Genomic DNA, 27,504 nt, shown 5'->3' on the forward strand with positions numbered 1-27,504 from the left:
GGAGTTATAGCCCTAGTCCTCTCCATTCTAATCCTCATTCTCATACCCTTGCTGCACACATCCAAACAACAAAGCAAGAGGAAATGGCAACCCACTCCAGTATTCTTGCCTGGAGAATCCCATGATCAGAGGAGCCTGGCGGGCTACAGTCCATGGGGTCACAAAGAGTTGGACACAACTGAGCAGCTGAGCAAACACACACACAAGAGATAGCCTGGACTACTCAGGCTCCGTTAAGTACTGATATTTTCTTTTAGGAAACTTCTGGAGCCAGCTTTTTCTGGGGCTTGTGTTGACTGAGGACGGGAACCTCCGCTCTCCTTATTTGATCTCTCTTGCAGCTTTCTCCCCCCGGGAAGTTTTGTCTCCTTAGGAACTGTGGAAAGAAAGTATGTCTACAAATACCTTCTTCACCTGATACTTTTAATTTGTTAATAAGATAATTTTATACAGGAATATAGATCAAATATACTTTAAAACTTACAAAGAACTGAGGAATACCTTTTGAATGATTATCCCCCCCACCTCCACATGGACACACACACAAATTCACATACAATTCTGGACGTTTTGAAGGTACTGACAAAATAGCTATTTGAATTTATTAAAGATTTCCCCCTAGAATCGGAGGAGGAAAGCAAATGCTGTTGCTAGGAGAAATCTTTATTTAAAATTCTTTAACACACAAGATCCTCAAAGAATAATAACACTATTGTGTCCAATGGAAAAACGGGTATTTGAGAATTGGATTCTGGTACAAAAAGAAGTGTGCATTTCATTGTCCATGTCTTACCTGCAGTAGAAAGCAGAGAGTTTCTATAGCTTAGTTATTCATTCAGTTATTGGCCCATTCATTTGTTTTTGTTAAGTGATCCCCTGAGCTGGGCCGGGCAGGCTCCCAGCATTGGGCTAACATGGTAAAGGAGGGTCTGCCCACATGGAGCTTACTGTCTATGAGAAAGACAGTCTATTAAAGAAAGAATTTACAATCAAGGGATATGAGTGCTGTCACAGGACACCCTGGGTACACTGGGAGCACAGAGCAGGGTAACAGAACCATGTGGGGGCAGGGGTATAGAAAACAGAAGGGTCACACAGGAGGCTGGAGGCAAAGCAAGGCTGAAAGAAAACAGCCCCAAACTACACTGAGCAGCGGAAGCAAAGGGAGGGTCCAAGGGCATTTCTGCTTCTGGCTGACATCCTTGGGCATCACTGCCTTGACCTTTGGTAAAGGATGGAGATGACGGTGAAGGTCAAGAAGACCACGCCGGCCACGCCTCCGATCAGCAGGCCCAGGACGCTGCTGTGCACCTGCAGGGCCTGACATCGCTCCCCCGTGTAGAAGAAGGCGTGACCCGAGGTGCACCTGGGGAGATAGGACGGAGGGCACAGTGGGAACCACACAAGCCCCCAGGGCTTCCTGACCAAGAGACCGGCTCCGCAACTATGGCCTTGTTAAGAGCATTTGCATTCGTTAATGCTCATTTCTTCGCGTTGCTGATCGGAATTTGGTTACCAAAGATGTTGACTCTAGGTACTGGGAATTCTGTAGTATTGTGTCAGTGTATCTGCACATCTGGAATTATCTCAAAATAAAAGTTTAACAAAGAAGAAACAAAGTGGAGATCAAAAAATGCTGAGAAGGGAACTTCCCTGGTAATCCAGTGGTTAGGATTCTGCACTTTCACTGCAGAACGGGTTCTGCATTGGGTTGGATCCCTGGTCAGAGAATTAAGATCCCACATGCCACAGGGTGTGGCCAAGAAAAAAAAATTCAATAATTAAAGAAAATTTCCTTTACTATTAAAAAAAAGAAAAAGGATATAAAAATCCATGATGAATAAAAAAGTAAAAGTTTAAAGAAAAAAAAAGAGGTGAGAAGAAATGTTGATATTTTGAACCAATCAGACCAGCTCCCACATCTGCTACTATTCTGTCAAATGAAAGTGATGCTTCTGTCATCCCACACATCCTTTTATGAAATATTTTATACAAGTAACAAGCATTATAAAAAGAACTATTAAATGTAACAGACAGTCAGACCTGGATGCAGATCCCAGCTCCAACATTCACAGACAAATTACTTATGTCTCTAAGTTTCTTATGCCCTACTTATGTGTCTAAGTTTCAAATTTCTTATGCCATAAAGGAAGGGCCTTTATGTCACAGGAAGGCTGTGAGGAATAATTTAGATCATGCATACATACTGCTTGGGGAAGCAGATGACATACAGTAAGCAGCCCCCAAATATCAGATATTTTTATTACTAGTATTGAAAACATAACTGTGATTATAGGACAATGATCTAATGGACAATAGAAATAATCATAATTAATAACTCATACTAATATCTGTAGTCAGGGAAGATTTAAGCTTGGTCCTGAGTCTCACCATGATGGAGCATGGAAGCTAAAAGCTCTGAGTCACTTTCAAGCCCTGTAGTAGAGTTCAAAATTCCAACAACATTCAAGCTGTTATTGACGATGCCCCGGAGGAGATTCAGGACTCTTCTGCTCTGGCAGGACCCTTGCTCTGCCCGTTGATTCGGGGCACAGCCTCATGGAGTCAAGGACAGCCACAGTTGACCATCTGATGCTACGGATGCCTGACCTGAGACTGTGCTTTCTAGCAGGGTAAGAAGACCTGGGGCTCCTCTCTGCCACCCCTCACCTGTGCCCCACCCCCGCCCCGACCACAGAGCCTACCTGCAGCTCACCATCCCCTTCACGTTCACGCAGATGCCCTCATTTTGACAAGGGTTTGGGTCACACGGGTCTCTGAAGTACTGTGGCCAGTTGTGGTTCTCCAAGGGGCCCGTGTTGTCCACTGACCGCTTCTGTCGGCTGCTCTGCCCCTGGGCCAGGCTGCTCGGGAGGGCTGTCTCTAAGGGGGCCTTTCTCGAATCTTCTTCTGAGGTCTGCTGCTCCTGGCCATGCAGAACAAGGCCTTGGGGGGTCAGCCTGCTGTTTTGAACTTGAACTTCAGTCTGATTAAGATGGGTGATATCTTGAGGAAATAGACAAAGAGACATGAGGGCAACAATGCACTTCCGCTCCCGGAGAAAGTTCCCTGGGCCGCGTCGACCTCTCTTGGACATCACGTTTAGTGGCACAGGAAAGTGGCTTTGAATCCAGTAGATTTTTATAATGTCAGCTATTTATTATTTTTTATTTTTATTGATGTATATAGCTGACTTAAATATTATATTAGTTTTAAGTTGTTTAACATGTAATTTGACATTTTTATAGATTACAGTCCCCATAAAGTTATTATAAATATTGACTATATTCCCTGGGTTGCACGTCACGCCCTTGTAATTTATTTCATTCTAGTAGTTTGTACCTCTTAATCCCCTCCCCCTAATTTGTCCCTCACTCTGCTACTCTGGTTCTTTATATCTGTGAGTTTGTTTTATTATATTCATTCATTTGTTTTGTTTATCAGATTTCACATATAGGTGAAAACACAGAATGTTTGGCTTTCTCTGTCTGACTGATTTCACTAAGCATAATACTCTCCACGTCCATCCACGTTATCACACATGGCAAGACTTCAGTCTTATTTTGCTGTGTTTATTTTTTAAAGTAGTCCAATCGTGGTTTTATTTATTCCAACTTAAAAAAAGAAGCATAACGTGAGCATGGATAGGCTGATTGAGACTACACTGAAGTCAGTCTGAAAACTGTCACATTGGATAAATTATGCAAAAAGATGGCACTAAAATTGTAGTTTCTCCCAAGGGCAGTTAAAATCAAGATACAAGTCTTCGAAAAAGAGAGTAAAACATTGTTCCCTTAGGGCACATCTATTTTTTAACCTTGTTGCCCCCCAGAATATCCCCACCTTTCATGAGATGCTTAAAAATCCATGTAAAATCAGTAGAACGCCCAGAACATAGGATTACATATTCAGGAAAGCCAGCAAAATACCTTCAAAGTCCACAAAAATTATAAGGTCATCATTTTTAAGGAAGCTTCTCCTCTTCAGCATTTGGTGGGAGATGACAGCACTCCAACCCCAGTCAATGCTTCTGAAACATTCACAACTGTTGTCATAAGATCCCACGACCGAGGGCCTGTCCCAGATGACAGAGCCATTTATAGCTGCAAAGTTACAGATAACAGAAAATCACATTATCGCTTTAGCTTTCACTTTCCATTTGTCTTTGATGAGTATAGAGAGTTTTGTGGGATTTTTTTTAATTAAAGTATAATTGACTTACAAAGGTGTGTTAATTTCTACTGGACAGCCAAGTGATTCAGTTATACATGTATGCATATATACATTTTTTAAACAATCTTTTCTATCATGGTTTATCATAGGATACTGAATATAGTTCTCTGTACTATACAATAGAACCTTGTTTATCCATAAGGGCTTTGTTAATCAGAAAAAAAAATGTGTTGGAAAAAAATCAGGTTATTTACTTTTTCCAGGAGAATTAAAACTGAGAATTGGGAGAGGGAGAAGCAGAGAACCACTGCTCTGAGGGGTCACAGCCCCTTACTGAGTGACTTCCTCAACGAAGGGGAAGAGACAGCTATAGAATCTTCCTTTCAAGGCTTATGTCTCTTCTTTGAAAAAAAAAAAAAATAATAATAACTTGTCCATTCCTTTGTTATGCAAATTTGCTTCCTAGACATACTGACAATCAGTAATATTTTAAGAGTCAGTGCATCAGTTCAGCACAGAGCCTCACAAATTCTGAGTATTTAATAAATGACTAGCAGGATGCGTCTTCTCGGACTGAGCTCAGTGAAGCAGAATCTGCATGATTTGCTTGTATTCTAAGAAACTGGCACAGAATTTGGCACATTGCAAATCGTGACTAGATGCGCGATGGATGAATTTATGAACACGAGAGAAGATGACATTGAAAATTTTAATTTACATAGAAAAACAAAGTTGTTACTAAAGGGGAAAGGGAGTGGGGGGATAAATTGGGAGTTTGGGATCCGCAGCTACAAACTACTGTATATAAAATAGATAAACAGCAAAGTCCTACTGGATGGCACATGGAACTAAATTCAACAGCCTGTAATAAACCATCAGAGAAAAGAATATGAAAAAGAATATATATGTATGAGTGAATCACTCTGCTGTACACCGGAAACTAGCACAACATTGTAAATAAGCTATGCATCAATTAAAGAAAAAATAAAAATTTAACTTAATGCTCCAACATGATGGTATTTTTAAAATTTATTTTAAATTGGAGGATAATTGCTTTACAATGTAAATTGCTTTACAATGTTGTGTTGGTTTCCGCTGTACAACGTGAATCAGCTGTAAGTATACATATATCCCCTCTCTCCCAATCCCCAAACCCACCCCTCCAGGCCATCACAGAGCTCCTGGCTGAGCTCCCTGGGCTATACAGCAGCTTCCCACTAGCTATCTATTTTAGGCATGGTAGTCTTAGCAGCAGCAGCATCAGTGGATATACCAATATGTGCCCAAGGAGGAAGTGTGAGAAGAAAGTTAATTTCTCCTACACAGATGGGAACTGTATCTGTTGGCCCTTCCAGGTGGAGGGGCAGTTCTTCCAACCACCTACCTGTAGATGTCTGGGTCTTGGAGGTAGTAAACACCATGCTGGAGGACATTCTCTTCCTGACATCAGCTTCTTGGTCGAGTATTGTCATGATCACCTGTCTGTTCTCCACTGGCCACTCGAGGACAGCATCGTTCTCTCCACTGCACAGGTGAAAGGCAAGTCCCAAGTACCCAGAGCTCCCGGAGCTCGTTCTGCCCTGAGGGTACAAGGTCAACCCCAGACCATAGCCCTCTGAATTATAGAATCGAGGGCTATGGAGTTTGTCCCCTTTCACCGTGTTCTGCAGGACCTGGGAGAAATTCCGGACTGTCCAAACCCCTGCGGGGCATGGGGTTTCCGTCAGAGTGATGTCATCTAAGTAAATTCCCCCACTCGAGTTCTGGGGGTCACCTTTTGTGCCCTGGAAAAGGTAGCGAAACTTCTTTTCCTCTCTGAGTGTCACATGGGCAATTTTCCAATTGTGGTCAAAATCTCCTGAGGATAGAGAATAAAATTGGTGACAACTGTGGCCAACATTTTTGGAGCAGTCTTTTGAGCCTGGTACTGTGGCAAGTGCTTTACATGAATGATCTCATGTAATCTTCACAAACGAACACAGGAGAGATCTGCTATAAACTTCTTAAGGAATGTTTCCAAAGTCACATATCGGATATGGGAAAACAGCTAAACAAGAAAACAAGCAAAAAAAAACACCCACTCTGTTTATCATAAAAATTTTAATTATGAATTTTTTTCTATTATTATTTCATTCTGCAGGTTCTGGGTTTTCCCTTGGTATAAATGCACCACATCCCTTAATATTAGCACTGCATGGTCCAAACAGACATTTGATAAGACAAAAGTCAAAAGATGGCAATTTCCGTATTTACAATTTATGTCCATATTTACAATACTTGTAACACAGCAAATTCTCGCCTCTTAAAGGGCACCTAGCTGTCATCCCTCCATTTAATAAAGATGCTCTGTAAATTTCAGCCAGAAAAGTGAACTCCTCAAAACCATTATTTGTAGCATTTTCTACTCACAGAGTGGCCTGGGTAGAGACGATTTGGGCCCCTGTTCTTCTGAGTAGTCTTTTACAAAGGAAGCCTCCTCCCTTCAAGAGCAGCAGCTTATGGGGACTCTTCTTGTGGTCCAGTGGTTAAAACTCCATGCTTCCACTACAGAGGACATGGGTTCAATCCCTGGTCGGGGAAGTAAGATCCCACATACTTGGAGGCATGGCCAAAATATTAAAAAATATATAAATAAAACCAACATTGACTGGCTTTTGGGACTTCCCTGGCAGTCCAACAGTTAAGATTCCACTCTTCTAATAAAGGAGGCATGAGTTTGATCTCTTTTCAGAGAAATAAGATCCCATAAGTCCCATGGCACAGCCAGAAAAAAATTTTTTTTAAAAAAAGACCAGCCACTTCTTCTGGAAGTACAGAGAATGCTTCCTGTACCTGGAATCCTCATTTTAATTGAGAAATTCTTTGCTGAATGAAAAAATAGAAAAACACATTTTTCCCTCTCTGTTTATGAATGAACCACCACCACAATAAAAAAAAATGTAAGTACTTAGCTTTTATAACCCTGGATCCTGATTTTCGGTCAGATTGCTCTCACATGCCCCTAACTACCTTGGCATTTTATTAATGTGATTTTCATGATCTTCTCACAGAAATACACAAAATATCACTTAGGAATATATAAATGATTTTTAATGAAGTTAATGTATATGAATGGCTTACTTTCCACCAAATTCATAAGTAGGTTTCAAGGTACTTCAGTGTATTAAATAATGGTATCCTTCACTTTGCTGAAACAGATGCAGAAATGGTTGTGGTCCACTATCTAAACACATTCTTTCCCTCAGCATCAATTCCTGCTTCCTTTAACCTTCCAGTCTCCACCCTTGAATCACCAGTTCTCTCTGTCCTGGCTTTCTCCAAAGTTCCAGGAAAACTGGATTTTTATATTCCAATTATTTCCTTTATTCTTTCCCTGATTGGCCTCTTACAATCGTATATTTCAGCCTCACCTGAAACCGCAGCTTTTGAATGGTTAAAGCATCCATTGAGTGGTTAAAGCATGCCAGGCATTATGCATTTGGAAGACAAGAAGGGAGGCCAAGGAAAAGGAGGAGGAGGCAGAGGAGAGGAAGGTTGGGAGGATGCGGAGGAATGGAGACGGGCAGGAGGGTGAAAAGGGCGGGGGAGGGGGAGGAGGGCAAAGAGCACAGTCCTGGGTGTGAAGCCCAATCAGTCCCCGCAGGATGCCTCCACGTACCTTGAAAGGTCTTCAGCTTGACCAGCTTGCGCACGTTGCCAGTACTGTCGTCCCTCCTGATCCAGACGACCAGTCTATCTGAAGGGCTGCCTGACATTTTATAAAAAAACTGCAGGCATTGCTGCTTCCTCTTCGGGTAAAGAATCCGAGACTCCAACATGGCCGCCTCCTCCGCTGCCCCGAAGCTGGTGTTCAAGTACATGAAGTAGCCGGCGCCTACGGAGAGAGGACCCCGAAGTCCCATCTCTGCCCATCCACACCCCAGGCTTCCCTCAGCCCAGGTAAGGTGACAACAGTGAGCACCGGCCCTTATCCAGGCAGCAAAGGCTAGAGCTCTTCCGGGAAAATTGAAAGGTTGTTTGTCAGTAAACACTGTCTCCATAGACAGAATTGCTGGTGGAAGCCATAGCACTCCACTGTCTCTTTTTGATTACCTTTGTTCCCAAAGTTGGGAAATGTACACCTTTGACTTAAGGAAATACAGGGTTTAAGCAAAGTTTGATGGAATTTAGTGTCTATGAGATGAATTCCATCTTCTTCATTAACTTTGTTATTAAAGATTCATTCCAAGGAAAAGAGCTGGCCTCCTAGTTATGTCAGAAACTATGGGATTCAAAGTTTTAAGGGTTGGATTTTACATATTCACAATGATAAGGATTCAGTTTCAACCTTTTGTAGCCTAATAACTGGGTGTAGATCAGTAGTAAAGAATCACCTTTCCTATGTCCAAAGAAGAGGCATTCAAGGCATGTTAGGGACCAATTGAAGGTTTCTCCTGAATGGAAAGAAAGCCTTGGAAGGACACTTAAAATAGGAGGTAAAGGGTCTATATTTGTGCCAGAGGTTGGGTTCACCCAACTCAGGTATCTCAAAATTCTCTCCCTTCAAACAGAAACAGGCAAGTGGCTAAACATATACATCACTTGGAAAACCAGCTCCCTTCTTCAAAGTCAAGGGCAATGAACAAGTCTCACATATAAAGAAGTCATTTAAACTTACTCCAGTAGTCATGTATGAATGTGAGAGTTGGACTATAAAGAAAGCTGAGTGCCAAAGAATTGATGCTTTTGAACTGTGGCCTTGGAGAAGACTGTTGAGAGTCCATTGGACTGCAAGGAGATCCAACCAGTCCATCCTAAAGGAAATCAGTCCTGAATATTCATTGAAAGGACTGATGCTGAAGCTGAAACTCCAATACTTTGGCCACCTGATGCAAAGAACTGACTCACTGGAAAAGACCCTGATGCTGTGGGAAAGATTGAAGGCAGGAGAAGGGGACAACAGAGGATGAGATGATTGGATGGCATCAGCGACTTGATGGACATGAGTTTAAGTAAGCTCCGGGAATTGGTGATGGACAGGAAAGCCTGGAGTGCTGCAGTCCATGGGGTCACAAAGAGCTGGACATGACTGAGTGACTGAACTGAACCGAACTGAACTGAATACTCAACCTCTTACCAAATGCTCCACTCAAAACATTTCACCAAGTAAAAAGGAAGTGAACATCTGGTACAGTTCTGCGTTCTGTGACACTACAAATCCCTGCTTCATCCTGCCTCATACATGGGGCACATGCCTTCCTCATTGACAGCAAGCAATGATGTTTAAATAAGCTTTCCACAAAGCTGAAAAATACAGTAATGGCTTTACTATTTCATCAGGGAAAATTATATTTTCCTGTATGTTCTTCTCAATACTTGATCTTACAAGCCCAAGACTTAGGTGTTGTGAATAGCCAAGGGCTTGGGTTAAGGTAAACAAGAGCTCACAGGTCTAAGGAGGCCTCTAGGTGGTCCTTGATCAGGAATTCCACCAGATATAGTCAGAAGTGTGAAGTGCAAATTCAATAACTCAGATCGGGAGTTAGCAGACCTGAATTCTTGCCCTGATGCTGCCACTGACTGGATGTGCACTCATCTCTCTGGGGTTCAAGTGGGAAGTGGCTTCTATCCTTCAAGCTCTTTGAGTCTATGCATCTACCCAAATAATGCAGTGCTCTCTAGCAGAGGAAACCCGTCCCATTAAGTGCCTCCTGTGGAAGAAGCATAGTGGCTGGTCAGGTTAACCTGATAAAGCTTTTCAAGATCCTTCCTCTGGGTCGTGGTCCATTCCTTTCCTACTAAAGTGCTAGAATAGTCAGTCAGCAGATTCTTCTCACACAGAGATCACGTTTCTGTTTAGCTGGAACTTGCACGTTAACCTAGTAGCAAGCCTACAGGAGAGATTAGATTAGAGGCTACAATGGGGATTAAGAGAGAACCTCGGGTATAAACCACCCTTTGGACACTGGAGATTATACATTTAATAATCTGATATGTGACAGAGACTTTCACCCTCTATCAAGGCGGAAGGAAGAGGAGCCATGGTTTACGACCTCTGACAATCCCCCTGGTGGCCTGGTATCTTGGTGATAAGCTAGATCCCTTCTGTGAAGGAACTCTAACCAACAGTCACACAGGTATGGACTAAGGGACTTGATAACAGCCCAGAATTTAAAGGGCAATTATAATCTATGACCCCACCTGCTTGCAAATAGGGTTGACATGATTTCGATACCAAGCACATAATAAAAGGGTCTTAAGATAGAAATTTAAAAATAAATAGAACCTCCAGAGAAAAGGGAAAGATGGGAGGAAAAAGTAATAGGGAGTGAAGTGGCTGGTCTGCCCTTTAAGGCTCTGTATGCTTTATCTCCTTCCATGCTCACGATAAAGTATCAATAGCTTGATGGCTTGTTATTGTTACTTAGTCGCTCAGTCGTGTCCAGCTCTTTGTGACCCCATGGACTGTAGCTGCCAGGCTCCTCTGTCCATGGGATTCTCCAGGCAAGAATACTGGAGTGGGTTGCCACTTCCTTCTCCAAGCTTGATGGCTTACAAAAGCCAAAAGACTTAACAGCATCAACAAAACAACTTCTTGTGGTCACAATTACCCAGATGGAGCCAGATTTTAAACCCAGGTCTCCCCAGACTTTGTGGCTTTTTTTTCACTGCACAAATCAGGTGTAGGAACTATCTGAAGTTATGCTATTCATTATGGTGGCTACCAAACATGCATGCTGATCAATCATTTGAACTGTGGTCAGTCCAAAGTGAAATGTGCTTTAAGGATAAAACAATACCAGATTTCAAATACTCACTACAAAAAAAGGTGAAGTACCTCATTAATAGCTTCTATGTTGATTACACATTGAAATGCTAAGATTTTGGATATATTGGATTAAATAAAATATATTATTGAAGAGACTCCATTGTTTCTTTTTTTATGTGACTGTTAGAAAATTTTACATTGCATATGTGGTTCGCACTGTAGTTCTATTGGAGGGCACTGCTCTAGAGACATTACCCTAATTTACAAACTTTCATCCTTTTTTTTAATTAAAAATTTTTTATTGAACGATAGTTGATTTACAGTGTCATAATAGTTTTAGGTATGCAGCACGATGATTCAGTTATATATATATAAACTGAATTTAGTGATTCAGTTTTATGTATACATATATGTATATTATGTATATATATACACTACAACTCTCCCTTATAAGTTATTACAAAATAATGATATAGTACCCTGCACTACACACTACTGTATATAAAATAGACAATCTATAAGTACAAAGTTGTATCTTATCAACCATCTGTCTGTATCAGTTTTGTTATTGCTTAAATTTATCTTTCTTTTGCATGTCCAGAACCTGGATGCTTTTTATTGCGTTAATAATAAAGATATGAGAAATGCTTTTTGTCCTCATTTAGAGTGTCAGGTTTGATAACAAACATTCCTACTTAAGCAAAACCTGCGGCTGCCATCACCCCTCAAATCTGGTGGCCCACCCCAGTGTAGTTCCTCGCTGCCTTTACTGACCTGTGCATTGTCCCGCCAAGGTGTGATCCGCTTGTCCAGGCTGAGCGTTGTCCTCATGGACCCAGTCAGTATCATCTCTGGTACCCTGAATCATCCCACAGATGTTTGCCTTCTCAAAATCACAGTGGTCCAAAAAGGTATGAGTTGTGGCTGCAAATATTTTTGTCAGCTGGTTAAAAACTTGAGGCATGTCATTTCAAATGCCTAAAGTCTTAGACTACTAAGGCCTCACTATTTAGCAGGATCATGAAACTTTTGTTGCCTGGATTTTTCTCAAATACAACTCTTACTGTCGCCCATTAGATCAAGGAACCTGCGAACATAGATGTGGCCCTGCCCACCTCAGAGTCAAAGGATAAAAAGGCTTACCATCATGCTTTGCTGTAGATGCCAACCGTCAACTCCCTTCAATTAAGAAAGAGGTACAACTATGCTGAGCTTGCCCTTAGTAGATCTTCTCTATGTACATACTGAACAGAATTAAAGAATGTGTCTCAGAAGACTAGTGAAGCCATTTTAGACAACAACCCATCTCTGAGGATTAGATGACTCTAGGAGCCACTAAGCCCGACAAAGAATTTGCAAGATGCAAAATACTTTCAAGCCTGTAACTATCTTGAGCTTTACATGATGATACATCCTTCAGAAGGAAGCCAAAGAAGTAGGACAATTCCAGCTCCTTTCATTGGTCCAATACTCTCAATTTCATAAAATGCAACTACATAATTGATTTTCGTAACCATTCTGTGAGGTAGATGTTGTATTTTTTTCTAAGGAGAGAGAAACTAATTTTATGTAGTCTGTCCATTTCCCAATGGACAGGAAATCAGCAAAAATTAACACAAAGGAAAATGTACGGAAAACCTATAAGGTCAATGAGGGTACCCAGTCCTCAGACTCAGAGGTACTCACTGCAGTTGTACATTCGGTTCAGCCTCTCCAGATCAATGGCACTGAAATCCATACGCTGCCCAATGATGGAGTTAAACTCAGGGATCTTGGCCGTGATGGTAGGGATACTATCATTCTTGTTAAACGACAGAGGCCGGTAGTGCATCAGAGACTCGTAATCATAGGGTGTGTTGAGGTCTGTGATGAAGTTGTCATCATAGGTGTTAAAGTTGTGCTGGTAACCTGTCAGGAAGGGAGTCCACAGGTCCTGAGTAGTCATGCTATTTCCCTGTCCTTCCCTCTGACTAGATACTCAGGCAGAGACCAAAAAGGGGAGGGGGCAGAATAAAATTTCTTTAAGTACATATACACATTTAACATATTTTATAATTATATAATATATATAATTATTATGTATTTATTAATATGTACTAATAATATTGCAATGTACTGTTGTTGTTTAGCCGCTAAGTCACATCTGACTCTTTACAGCCTCATGGACTATAGCTCACCAGGCTCCTCTGTCCATGGGATTTCCAGGCAAGACTACTGAGGTAGGTAGCCATTTCCTTCTCCAGGGGATCTTCCTGACCCAGGGATCAAACCCACATCTCCTACATTGGCAGATGGATTCTTTACCAGTGAACCACCAGGGAAGCCCTATTATAATGTATTAGTATGCTATATAATAGTATATAAAATTATTGTAATGAATATTAAAGTACATGTTATATTAATAACAAATATACACATAGAATTGATGCTTTTAAACTGTGGTGTTGGAGAAGACTCTTGAAAGTCCCTTGGACTGCAAAGAGATCCAACCAGTCCATCCTAAAGGAGATCAGTCCTGAGTGTTCATTGGAAGGACTGATGTTGAAGCTGAAACTCCAGTACTTTGGCCACCTGATGTGAAGAACTGACTCATTTGAAAAGACCCTGATGCTGGGAAAGATTGAAGGCAGGAGGAGAAGGGGAAGACAGAGGATGAGATGGTTGGATGGCATCACCAACTCAATGGACATGAGTTTGAGTAAACTTCAGGAGTTGGTGATGGACAGGGAGGCCTGGTGTGCTACGGTCCATGGGGTTGAAAAAGACTTGGATACGACTGAGTGACTGAACTGACTGATACACATATATAATAGTATATAATACAAAATGCATGTTGTTAAATGTATATTTAAATCAAAGTTTCATTTTTATACATACAAATAAATAATGTGTGTGTATGCATAAGACTTTAAGAAAGAGAAGATAAACTATCAAAGTGGAGGCAGATATTCCTTATGGCAGAAGAAAGGAATTTTTTAATTCAGAAAAATATTCAGGATTGATTCATCTCACTAACGGCCTAGTATCTCATCCACCAAGAGTTATACCTGGACAACTCTCCAACAAGTTAGGGAAAAGAAACCTGAGGGGCAAAGGGAAAGGTTAGCAGCTAACAAGAACATCGCATCCTGTAAATCAAGGCTCACATTCTCCTTTTCCATAAAATTCCCCATGATGAAAAAAATAAAATAGGAAGAAAACGGACTTTCCTTTCAAAATAGAAGAGGAAAATATTTTTGATGAGATTAGGTCATGGAAGAGAACATGCACTGTAAAGTGAAATGCCAAAATGAGATACCACTCAGATGTCCTTTTAATCCAGCAGCCACGAGTAATTTACTGTTGAAGCTGTAGGAATGGCAAGTTTACAGATCTTTCACTGTCTTCGTAGGGAGTGATAGGAAAACTGAATGAGAATGCTCAACTCTCCCAATCATAGCTTTCCACTTCATCTCCTTCTGCCTTTTTAGCTTCCCATCCAACTGTATTTAGTAATTAGAAGAAAATGTGATCACCTTTTAAAGATATTAATGCAGGAACACTCAGGATTGGAGAACTCTGGCAGGTGGTCTCCAAATACTTTTGGAAAAGTCCGTGATCAAAAACTTGTTTTAACTATAAAACGAGAATACTGATGTTTCATCCTTCCAATTCACAAGGGTTTTGTGGGGACTGAACCCAAGAGGGATCAAAGGTAGGACTGATTGCAAGCAATAAATGACCCAAATAGGGAAGGAAGAAAGTCATTCCTTCTACAGTAGGAAATGGCAACCCACTCCAGTATTTTTGCCTAGAAAATCCAATGGATAGAAAATCATTCCTTCGATGGCAGTTAAGAGGGTAACATGATAAAAAGCATCAAAGTGGTGTGAGGACTAGGGTCTGGGATCTCCTGGTGACTCTCAGCAGCATCTTAGGCAAGGTACTTTCAATTCACCAGCTACTTTCCTTAACTTTCAATATAATCATTGGATTAGAATAGATGACTTTATTCTTTCTTATTCAAGGAGACTTATCAGAATGCTTTACCCAATAAATGTTTTTAATACATTTTAAAATTTAATTCAACACAGTTTTGTCATGCCTACTATTTACTGGGAGCTGTGCTAGGTGGGTGGTGGCCCCTGGAAGTGATTACGACAGGCATGGTCCTGCCTTCAAGGAACTCATAACCGAGGGCTTGAAAAGGAAGTGACCTTGTAAAGCAGAGATCATGGGCAAGCCTTTTGTGTAAAAGGTCAGGTAGAAAATACTTTTGGCTTTGCAAGCTGTATGGTATCTGTCACAACTACTAAACTCTGCTGATATAGCTGAAAACCAACCATAGGTAATACATAAATAAATGGGCGTGGCTGTGTTTCCATAAAGCTTTATTTACAAAAGCAGATATGGCCCATGGGCTGTAGTTCTGTAGTTTGCAGATCCCTGCTAAACCTTCGAAGTGTTCTCCTTAATGGAAAAAAACAGATTCAGAAAACACAATTCTGACTTCAGAAACAGAGATGGATTTAGGGAGAGAATTGTATTGCCAATAGTCTCTAAGGTAAGATAAGTTAAGGTGAAGTCGCTCAGTCGTGTCCAACTCTTTGCAAGCCCATGGACTGTAGCTTACCAGGCTCCTCTGTCCATGGGATTTTCCAGGCAAGAGTACTGGAGTGGGTTGCCATTTCCTTCTACAGAGGATATTCCTGACCCAGGGATCGAACCCAGGTATCCCACATTGTAGGCAGAGGCTTTACCATCTGAGCCACCAGGGAAGTCTCTTCTTAGGTTAAATAATGAGACTACTGTCAACTGAAGACAAGATGCAGCAAAAGTCATAAATTCCCCTGAGTGATAATACTGCCATTGCTTATGATCTTATTTGGACTGAATGTCTCGCTTGAGAAAATTTCTCCAGTGATGGTCGGCAATTTAGGTATAAGGAATTACACCTGATGAAAACATAGACCGAGATGAGCAAACATGGCGAGTCATCCACGCTCAACCCAGAGCTGAGTACATCTGCAAATTCTCCTGGCAATCCCTCAAGAAAGGGGATTTCCTATAGCCTTTGTTGTTGTTGCTTACTCACTAAGTCATGTCTGACTTTTGCGACCCCATGGACTGTAGCCCACCAGGTGCTTCTATCCATTGGATTTTCTAGGCAAGAATACTGGAGTGGGTTACCATTCCCTACTCTAGGGGATCGTCCCAACCCAGGGATGAAACCGGTGTCTCCCACATTGCAGGCAGTTTCTTTACCACTGAGCCACCAGGGAAGATCCTTTATATAGCCTGCATGCATGCCAACTCGCTTCAGCTGTGTCCGACTCTTTGCAACCCTATGGACTGTAGCCTACCAGGCTCCTCTGTCCATGGGATTCTCCAGGCAAGAATACTGGAGTGGGTTGCCATGCCTTCCCCCTGGGGATCTTCCCATCCAGGGATCAAATCCACGACTCCTGCATTGCAGGTGGATTCTTTACCACTGAGCCACCAGGGAAGCCCTCATATAGCCTAAAACCATCTTAAAAGCTCTGAGCATCATGTTCTTGAAGACTTAAAAATGCACATATTTTCTGCTTCCTCATGTCCTTTTCGGCAGAGTTAAATATACAGAGGAGAAAGTGAGAAATTCAGGCCTCTAGCAAACACAAAGTCTACAAACCCCCTGAGCCTCATAGTCAGAGATTTGTTTCTTTGACTTTTGACCTGCCCTCTCTGTCCCCTCTACACAGACCCAGATATAAAGGAATTAGGCCTGGGAGACAAGCATATGTTTTTGATCTATTATTTCCTACCTGGTAATGGATTAGGGTTTTTTGGTTAAGTTTTTATTGACATTGTTACAATATTGCTTATTTTTTATGTTTCAGTTTTTGGCCACAGGCGTGTGGGATCTCAGCTCCCTAACCAGGGGTCAGGCCCACACTCCCTGTATTGGAAGGTGAAGTTCCAACCCCTGGACCGCCAGGGAAGTCCTTGGATTAGGATTTTACAAACCACATACTTTCTCCTCCTCCCACCAGCACTCCACATTCATAAAATATCAGAATAGGAGGTGTCCAGAGGGACACGTACTGTAAACCCCGTAGGTGCTTTTGATAGAATTAGCCAGCGGTACCCCCTCCTCCTATGAGAACCAGTGATGCGGCTTCCTCCCAAGGAGCTAGTTCTGGCAGAAGTCTTTTGGGGATTCACACTTTATTTTAAAGTATGGCCAGTTCTTCCAAGCCCATAAAATTATTAGAGATGCACTACTATCCATGAACTCATACGTGAAACTGAGATCTAAATGAAACAGATAATTACAAGGCCATGATTTGCTTCATGAAAACCATGTGTGGTCATCGCTAAGACATTTCCAATCCATTAAGGTTTCACTAAGCTATCACTGCCAAAAATAATGCTTTTCCACCTCCTGGACTAATTCCTGTTTAAAAACTAGGCGTTTTCAGAAACACAGCATGGAATTTTCCCCCACCCATTGGGCAACTCTTTGATAATAATATTTTCATGTACTCAAAAGCATTCAGCTTAGTTGTCTCAAACAAAGAAGGTAGGTAGTGTTGAAGGAAATCCAACAAAACTAAAGAACATCAGAATTGTTAGAATAACTGCATAATAATATGTGAAATAAAACTGTGTTATCCTTTACAAAGTATGGGCTGGGGACAAAAAAAAAAAAAAAGAGGCACTTAGAAAGGAGAAAGAAAAGATTTATATGTTTTGGTTAATCAAAACTCCAAACTATTAGCTACAGTTAACAAAATTAGGAGTATAATTTCAACTAAAAGAGCTTTTTTTTTTTTTTCTAATGTAGTTGTTCTGTTTTTAAACATCTATCATTGATTTGGTAGAGCACAAAAATCCTCAAGTGTCTCAAGGTTATTATACAGTTTCTACTTTCCTAAAGTTACATGAGATTTCACATCCTGAAAAAAGGGACCCTGACATCCTCAAGGATCTAGTTCATTTTACACACTAAGACAGGAAGTAGAATTTTAGATAGAGTTTCAACAATAACACTGAAGCAAAACCAAAGCATCTGATTAACTTTTCAACCCCGCATTGAGATGAGCAAGATTCCTCATTTCCTGAGACCCTTATCTGGGATCAATTATGATCAGATCAACTCAGCCCAGAGGAGAGGTCATAGTCTGCGTTCCTCCTGGAGAAACTGAAGCTCCTGTTCACACATAGGTTTGGCCTGGTCATCCCAGGGTTGATCCCAGCAAGTGATAAAGGTAATAGCAAATCCCACCCAACCGGTTACCTTGCGTTCATACACACCTGGAAGAATTTCATCCCACCAGATATTCACATAATCATCTCGGTCCGTCCTTGACTGCTCATGGTAAAACCCCAGAGCATGCAAAATCTCATGTTCCACGATGGCCTTATAGTCACATCCCTGACCAATGGAGAGGTTCTGTCCCACGTGTTGGTCACCAACCTCAGACCAGCACCTTTAGAAAGGAGAGAAATTTTCTTCTAGAGAATTTTCAAGTGGCTGTAATTCCTAAGTTTCCAGAATACAAATTTGAAGGTTAGGTTTGATTTTAAGAAGAAGTTATTATTAGCCTTTTCATAAGCTAATTGTTCAACCTACATGACTGGTTAAAAAAGCAACATTTCCTGGAGGGATTATTATGTAGGCTTTACAAGTGACAGACCATTATAAAAGTGGTATCTACTTAGAAGCAAATCAAACCTAATAATGCATTAGGTAAAAAGAAGGAAAAATTGGCTATTTTCTTCACCTTCACAAACCCATGGGGCATTCCAAAAAATAATGTTATTGCAGTTATACCACAACGGTGTCTCTGAGTGGTGACTGTGGTTGATTTATACTTTCTCCTTTACATTTTGATGACTTTTCAAATTTCCTTTAATGAGAAGGTATGTGTTTTATGATTATGAAAAACACCCTTATTAAAACTGCAAGTTCATCAAGTTCATATTTTGGGATTTTTCCCAATCTGCAGCATTATGACAGCACACAGCAGGCTGCCTAACTTATGTCTAAAAGGCTGCAGGCAAAAAGGACCCATAAATTCCCTCAGAAAATAGTGGACTCAGGAACTGCTGGCAGATACTCTAAATTCCTCATACACAGGCTCTTTCCCTCTTTTTCCCAATTATTTTTGTTTTTGTTCAGAAATCTGATTTTCCATCTCTATTAGCAAACCAGGAGCTGTATACAAATTGTCTCCTTGCCCCCTTTGAGTTGAGGAACAAGGCTCTATACACTGACCAGGGCTCAACAGAATGAGAGATTTACCAATTATTTTAAATGCTATCAATGAAGTGTGAGTTCCTTGGTGACAATCACATTAAATTACCTGCTATTGCTTTCCCCAAATTGCTAACATCATATATGTTCAAATGCTAATAGACTTGAATTCTACTCAAAAACGAATCTTAGTTATTTTCTAACAACTTATTAAGGTGTAATTTACATACCATAAAATTCACCAATTTTAGGGGTACAATTCAACGATCTTTAGTAAATGTATTGAGCTGTGCAAATATCACCATGTTCACCTTGCCTCTTAGATAGTAGCATTTAATTACCAAGTCAGAATTTACTCTGCAAAATATCCACAATCCAGAAGAAGCATATATTATTTATCATTTTTAACATCCCTCCCCCAAAGAAAGGTATACATTGTAAAATACCATAGCATTACCACTCTGAAATTTTGACCTTATCTTTCTGGAAGAGCCCCGTTAACCTCCAGCTTCAGAGCATCAGGATCTCCAAGGGTTTGGGGTGCTTTGGGCCAGTCATTTCTTGGAGTTACTTCCTCCCTTTTCCTCTCCCTCTAACTTAAATGTAAGAGACATCCCAACCACAGAGTCCCTAGATTGATTTTTTTTTTCTATGAAAGAATTTTATTTTCAAAAAACTTTAAAATTCACTATTTGCTTATCTTTTATTGAAGTATAATGTCTTTATAATGTTAATGTTCATTTACATCATAATGTTGTTTCTGTTATAATGTCATAATGTTAGTTTCTGCTGTACAACACCACAAATCAGCTATATGTATATATTTCCCTTCCCCCTTGCACCTTCCTCTCACCCTCCCCCGATTCCACCCATCTCGGTCACCACAGAGCACGGAGCTGAGCTTCCTGTGTTATACAGGATTTTACCTCTCTTCCCACTCTCTATTTGTTCTTCCATCTCCTCTGCCTCTCCAGTGTTCTCCCTCCTGCATCTCTCTTGACACTCTATGCTGCTCCCCTGACCCTTCGATTCTCACTGTGTTAGAGATCCTGCGTCTGCACTCACCCCAGCGTATTAGAGCTTTTCACTTGCTTTTACCCCACGGCCCCTCCTGCCAAGTGCGCACCTTGTGAGGTCTAAGACTCTTTTCTTTAGAAGCTAAAACGAATGCTAACTTCCTTCTTTACCTTTGTTAGTCATCCACGATAAACAAAATCCCCACCTTCACAACTAGACAACCAAGTCCAGGCAACACCTGGAGGCCGTGATGGGAACCGCAATATGAAGAGAAACCTCCAGGTAGGTCTTTTCGGAGAAGGCAATGGCACCCCACTCCAGTACTCTTGCCTGGAAAATCCCATGGACGGAGGAGCCTGGTGGGCTGCAGTCCATGGGGTCGCTAGAGTAGGACACGACTGAGCAACTTCACTTTCACTCTTCACTTTCATGCATTGGAGAAGGAAATGGCAACCCACTCCAGTGTTCTTGCCTGGAGAATCCCAGGGACGGAGAAGCCTGGTGGGCTGCCGTCTATGGGGTCACACAGAGTCGGACACGACTGAAGCGACTTAGCAGCAGTAGCAGCAGCAGCAGGTCTTTTTGTTTTTAGTTTTTATTGGACTATAGTTGTTTTACAATGTTCTGTTAGTTTCTGCTGTACAGCAAAGTGAATCGGCTATAGTGAAAGTGAAGTTGCTCAGTCGTGTCCGACTCTTTGCGACCCCATGGACTGTAGCCTACCAGGTTCCACCATCCATGGGAGTTTCCAGGCAAGAATACTGGAGTGGGTTGCCATTTCCTTCTCCAGGAGATCTTCCCTACCCAGGGATTGAACCCGGGTCTCCTGCATTATAGGCAGACGCTTTACCGTCTGAGCCACCAGGAAAGTCCATGAATCGGCTATATGTATACATATATCCCCTCCCTTTTTTTGATTTCCTTCCCATTTAGGTCACCATAGAGCACTGAGTAGAGCTTCCTGTGCTCTACAGTAGGTTCTCATTAGTTACGTATTTTATGCATAGTATCAATAGTGTATATATGTCAATCCCAATCTTCCCATTCATCCCATCCCCTTTTCCCCTCCTTGGTATCCCTATGTTTGTTCTCTATGCCTGAGGTACATATATAATGTATGAAATGTAATGAAATATTACTCCGCCATTAAAAAGAATGAAATTGTGCCATTTGCAGAGGTGTAGATGGACCTAGAGACTTTCAAACATAGTGAAGTAAATCAGAGAAAAGCAAATATATAATATCACTTACATTGATAGAACTTTTCAGAAAAGTCTAGCCAATGGAGTACTAATAATCGAAAACAGTACCATCAAGAGAATGCAGCTTTAATAAACTTGATTTTTTTTTTAAAGGCTGTAATTTAAAACATGACCTCAACCCAGAAAAGAACTGAGATGAGTCTCCCTGGTTCCTAGAGGTATCCAAACAATGCATTCTTTATAGAGCACAATAAAAATGTGATGCCACTTTAAAAAATTCACAGTGAAATATTTGATTTTGCTTTTAGTTTCTTTCCAATTTCTTTGTTTAGTCTTTGAAAGGGATGTGTCACTTTTTATAAATCAGAGGACAGATTTCACACTCTGTAACATTTCATGCTCACCCACTAAACTCCTGAAAGATGATGTATGAGCTCTCGCCTTCATAGGGCTTGAAATCCACACAGGACTTGAGGCGGAACATTTCAAAGGCATAGAGAATGGCTCCTTTGGCATTCAGTGCTGTAGAAATCAATAAAACTATCAATGAGCCTTAGCTAGATCTTAGATAATATATATAACCTAGAAACATAGAAACTCATGCTGCTGTATGAAATCTACTGAAGTCCATGATAAATTTTTTGATAGTAAATGTAGCCCTTGGAAACTAAAACTGACAAACCATTTGTATATATAAACATGCTAAATGATAAATACATAATGTGTGTATATATATATATATTTATCTACAAAATAGGAATACACTTATGGTATGTGTGGCTGAACAAAATCATAAAATAATTTCCCCACTTTCTCCCTTTCATTTTCCCTCATTTAAGCAAAAATTCTGAGCGCATTGCCTCAAGAGACCAATATGGCCGAGCAGAAGACAGAAGTGACGTCACTTCTGTCTTCTGGAAAAACAGATAAATTACCTTGGAGAGAAGCAGTGAGAGTGGGGTTCCTTCCCCCAATCTAAAGAGACTGTCCCTCTTGCAGGAGAAAGACAGCTGAGAGAGGTTTGAGGGTTCTAAAAGCATAAGAAGTTAAGTGTAATATTTATGCGGCTTCCCTATAGGATCCCCATGCAATGACAAGGCTAGACAGGGAGTTCTGCAGACAGCCTTAGAAAAGATTTCTGTAACCCAAGTTTGGAACCAAGGCAGCAAAAACCTATGTACCTGAGTCAGCAAGAATAATAGATGCCTGTTAGTAACTTTTGTGGCTTGATGACCAAAGATCAAATGTCACTCCTCTTGCTTAACCTGCGCGCGTGCCTACCTTGGTATTGCATGAGACAAGGACGAGGTGGAGGAGAAAGAGACACCAGAGGAAAGGCAGCTGTTTCTCACTTTGTGTGTGTGTGGATTTTAACCCCATCAACTCGTTGGTTGTAGGTCTCTAAGTTAAAAATTAAGCTAAGTTCTATAAAACTAAACTGTATTCTTGCATACTTGATTTTTGGGGATTCTCCCAAAGAGTTTATCATTCTTGGCACTTTACTGTGTACTTATCTCACATTTTTATGGGCTTTATTTCAGGAACTCCTGAGTTGGAGACTCTACACTCAGATGTCATAAAATCATATTAAGGTCATTAAAGGAAGTCATTGGAATAACCAGTAAATAAATTATGGAAACATCACACACAACAACAGCAAGAGCATGCATTAAACCTGTTTGAAGGTTTTCATGAACTTTTATGTATTCTCACTGAGTAACATCTTTAAATTGAAGATATGTACCCCAGACAGCTTGGTTGCCACAAAATATAAGAAAAAAGTTTGATTATAATTAAAGTCATGCTGTCTGTAAGATTGTGTTGCTTTTGTTATCTTCAACTCAAATGGTGGAAACACTGAGAGTGGTGGATTTAAAAATCCCATCTCATCTGTTTTCAGGGTAGGAATAGAGATGCAGATGTAGAGAGTGGACTTATGGACTCAGTGAGGAAAGGGTTGGACAAATTGGGAGATTAGGACTGACATACATACACTACCATGTGTAAAATAGATAGCCAGTGAAAACCAACGGTATATAGCACAGGGAGCTCAGCTCGGTGCTCTGTGATGACCTGGAACGGTGGGATCGGGAGGGGAGGAGGAAGGGAAGTTTAAGAGGGAGGAGATATACGTAGTCACACAGCAGATTCACTTTGCTGTACAGCAGAAATTAACACAACATTGTAAAGCAATTATACTCCAATGAAGAACATAACTGAGAACAATAACATTTGTTTCTATGTAACTCTTCTCCAGAAAAGACGCTGGAAGCAACACTGATAAAAGTGATGGAAAATCTTGAAACACAATCTACGTCTCCTGAGAGCGGGAGCAGCCTAGCAGCTCATCAAGATTGAGCAACACTGTCCTAGCTTCCCCTCTGCTCTGGAGTCTTCCCATCCACAGAGGAAGGGCCTCCCAGACAGGCATCGCGTCATCGTGGCTGTTGAGCTGTCAGTCAGCTGCTTGAGGTCAGCCAGTGTCCACACGTGGCTTCTATTATTTATTTTACTTCCACCAGCTATTATTTCTGACAATGAGCAAAATCTAACTTATATTGTCCTTTCTCTTGAGACAGAGAAGAATAGAAAATTTTCATACCAAGGAATGAGAATGATGAACATATGAAATATAGCCTTTTCTAGTTCTCAAAAGTGTGACATGTTTGTTTTGCAACAGAAAGGGAAGACATCAATATGCTGAAATTGGTATCCTGGTACCATATTTGCTGCTGCTGCTGCTGCTGCTGCTAAGTCGCTTCAGTCATGTCTGACTCTGTGTGACCCCATAGACGGCAGCCCACCAGGCTCCCCTATCCCTGGGATTCTCCAGGCAAGAACACTGGAGTGGGTTGCCATTTCCTTCTCCAGTGCATGAAAGTGAAAAGTGAAAGTGAAGTCGCTCAGTCGTGTCCGACTCTGTGTGACCCCATGGACTGTAGCCCACCAGGCTCCTCCGTCCATGGGTTTTCCAGGCAAGAGTACTGGAGTGGGGTGCCATTGCCTTCTCCATATTTAGAGTCACTTAAACAAACTCTTATTTCAGGTGCGCGTTTTTCATTGCTATGATGTCAAACTGTATTTCATTTTGTCCTTCGTGTTGCTCTCTTGGTCTAATTAACATGTTAGTGTGTTCTGCATTTCAAAAAGTACTATTTGACATTCTGTATCTTAGACTGGTTAAGCAGCATGGGTTTCCATGAGATAAAGAATCCTCAGAGCTTAGAGACTCCCTTAGATGTTGGCAGTTACTCAACTTTGAAGCTGATGACCAGGAAGAGAGGGGAGAGAGAAGAGTTCAACTCAAGGCTTCCAATGAAAAACAATTAATGTTACCCAGATTGTCGGCCAGGATGTAAGGAATGGGGAACTTCCACCTGGAGCTCGGGTCTCTCAGGCCATTTCTGGAATTCTGCAGAAACAAAAGGCAAAGCTGACTGGATGGCTGGTCTCTTTGGCTTCTTTTCCCCTTCTATAAACTCTCACATCACAAACAATCTGTCACACTATTCAGATAGTCAAGTTGTCTTCCAATTATAAAAACAATAAATGTTCATTATAGACAATATAGAAATTTCCAGAGAAATTTTTAAGACCAAATAAAGGATGCTTGCTCCTTGAAAGAAAAGCTATGACTAACCTAGACAGCATATTAAAAAGCAGAGATATTACTTTGCTGACAAAGATCCATATAGTCAAAGTTATGTTTTTTCCAGTAGTCATGTATGGATGTGAGAGTTGGACCATGAAGAAGACTGAGGGCCAAAGAATTGATGCTTCCTAACTGGTGGTGAAGATTCCTGAGAGTCCCTTGGACTGCAAGTGGGTCAAACCAGTCAATCCTAATGAAAACCAACCCTGAATAGTCATTGGAAGGACTGATGCTGAAGCTGAAGCTCCAATACTTTGGTCACCTGAAGAAGAGCCTACTCATTGGAAAAGACCCTGATACAGGGAAAGATTGAAGGCAAGAGGAGAAGGGGGTGAGAGAGGATGAGATGGTTGGATGGCATCACCGACTCAATGGACATGAGTTTGAGCACACTCTGGGAGTTGGTGAAGAACAGGGAAGCCTGGTGTGCTGCAGTCCATGGGACTGCAAAGAGTCGGACGTGACTCAGCGATTGAACAACAACGAGAAAGACCTACATTTCTTCAAAATTGAAATAGTCACTTTCAGTATGGTGGTGGATTTCCTTCTCTCTCATTCTTCACTTCTTAGGAAAATTGGGTGGACAAGAAATTGAATAATTATAGACTCTTTTTCTGGTCGCTAATGTTTTCGTCTTTTTTTTTTTTTTAACCAGCAACCACAGCGGAAGTCTTTGTGCATACAAATTATGGCTGAGATTCTTTCATCTTCATAATGGTCATCTCAGGGCTGGACACAGAGCAGAGGCCCACTGTACTGTCACAGCCGGTCCTGTGGGAATGCTCTGGTGTCACTGGAAGGTACTCACCTGCAGGAGGATGTCCCCTTCAAAGAGGTCCAAGCCTGCAGCTAGATGTGGATTTAAAAAGAGAAATATTTGAACAAGAAGTGCTCAAATGCATCTCTGATAAAATGAGTCTTTTCCATTGTTGTCTTTAGTTGTTCTTTATGTGGTTAAATTCTTTTTAAAATGATACAAAAATTCATTATAATTGAACAAATGTAAATAGCTAATAAATATCATATATTGTCACATCCACTGTTGCCATTTTTTGGAACAAGAAAACTTAGAGGGTATTCTGCTTAGTAAAATAAGTCAGACAGAGAAAGACATCTGAAAGATGTCTTTTAAAAAGACATTTATCACTTACATGTGAAATCTAAAAAATAAAACCAGCTAGTGAATAATAAAAGACAAACATAGACACCAAGAACAAACTGTTTACTAGTGAAGATTGAAAAGGAGGTTGGGAAGGGCAAGCGAGGGTAGGGGATAAAGAAGTACAGACTACTGTTTATAAAATAAATGTCACAAAGACACGGTGTACAGCACAGGAAATAGATCCAATATCTCATAGTAACTATGAATGGAGTATTACCTATAAAAATATTTGATCATGATGCTGTACATCTGAAAGGAATATAATAGGGTAAATCAACTACACTTCAATGAAAAAAAAGAAACCTTGTCCAAGAATCTTAAAAAGTGAGAGGTGAATTAGAAGGAAACTTTTTGGTTATTGGAATCAAAACTCTTGCACTCGAGGGATCGAAATGGGACTTCTGAAATAGGAAGTGAGGTACTAGGTGATCATGTCAAACTGCAAACTGGAAAAACGAATTTTTTTATAAACAAAAATCTTGTTATTTATTTCTAGAGCCACTGAATACTCACTAAAAAATTCAATCTAACAATTATTCTCTTCTCATGTTTCCATTTTTCAGAAATGCTGCAAATTCTAATGAGGCACCAATGAATAGTTCTCTCCTAAAGTTACTCAGTGTCATACTCTGAAAATTAAGAGATTTACAGCAATTCTATCGCAGGGTTTTAAATTATTTGAAGACATTAATAATGGCAGAAATTATACCCACCTAAGTTGATTTCTGAAATATCCTTCTGTTCGTCAAAGTCTCCATCATATTCTGTTAAAAGTGGGGAGAAAATTGTTATCAGTCTTGCTGAGCAAATGAAAGTTCAGAAAACTCTCTGTGAATTTCAATTAGTTCTTACCATTTCCTTTAGAAAGATGGTTAATCTGAAAAGAAATAAATATACAGAAAAAGGATAACATATACTAGAATTAATATTTCTAAATACCCTGAAGAGCAGAACTCTACTTACTGATACAGCTGCTATGTGGGCAAAAAACAAGATGAAAGGAATAATGCAAGCCAATCTCGTCCAAATCATTGTGGCAAGTGAACAGATTTTAGCAAAGACACCTTGTAATAAGCAAAGACACCTTGGACCTTGCTCTGGCTGTCAGATTAGAAACTTTGACCCTTACATATGTTCTGTAGCATTGAAGTCACAAGAGAAAATATCTTTGCTGATTTGAGGACAGATACAAAGTTTCACAGAAAAGCTCAAGTTCCAGAGACTAGAGAAGTTTGAAAAAGTTAAATCTGAGATGAGCATATAAAAATAAGTAACATTCCTACATACCAGCAATAACCATTCATCCACATAGCATAATATAACAGGTAAAAG

At 40.7% G+C, this 27,504-nt stretch overlaps 1 protein-coding gene and 1 non-coding gene across 2 annotated transcripts; both read right to left on the reverse strand.

The window, feature by feature from the left end:
- Nucleotides 1-1,209: 1,209 nt before the first annotated feature.
- MEP1A (meprin A subunit alpha) lies at nucleotides 1,210-27,204 on the reverse strand. The gene is given in 15 exon segments (XM_070360887.1): nucleotides 1,210-1,366; nucleotides 2,706-3,006; nucleotides 3,930-4,103; nucleotides 5,558-6,031; nucleotides 7,832-8,047; nucleotides 11,696-11,845; nucleotides 12,608-12,829; nucleotides 18,197-18,372; nucleotides 21,763-21,880; nucleotides 24,695-24,770; nucleotides 25,819-25,859; nucleotides 26,886-26,936; nucleotides 27,025-27,055; nucleotides 27,057-27,113; nucleotides 27,115-27,204. Coding segments are annotated over 15 exon segments (2,334 nt in total).
- TRNAY-AUA (transfer RNA tyrosine (anticodon AUA)) lies at nucleotides 20,953-21,024 on the reverse strand. Its single transcript has one exon. It is a non-coding gene; the product is annotated as a tRNA-Tyr (tRNA).
- Nucleotides 27,205-27,504: the final 300 nt, after the last annotated feature.

This window comes from Bos mutus, chromosome 23 (genome assembly GCF_027580195.1).
Source record: "Bos mutus isolate GX-2022 chromosome 23, NWIPB_WYAK_1.1, whole genome shotgun sequence".
NCBI lineage: Eukaryota > Metazoa > Chordata > Mammalia > Artiodactyla > Bovidae > Bos > Bos mutus.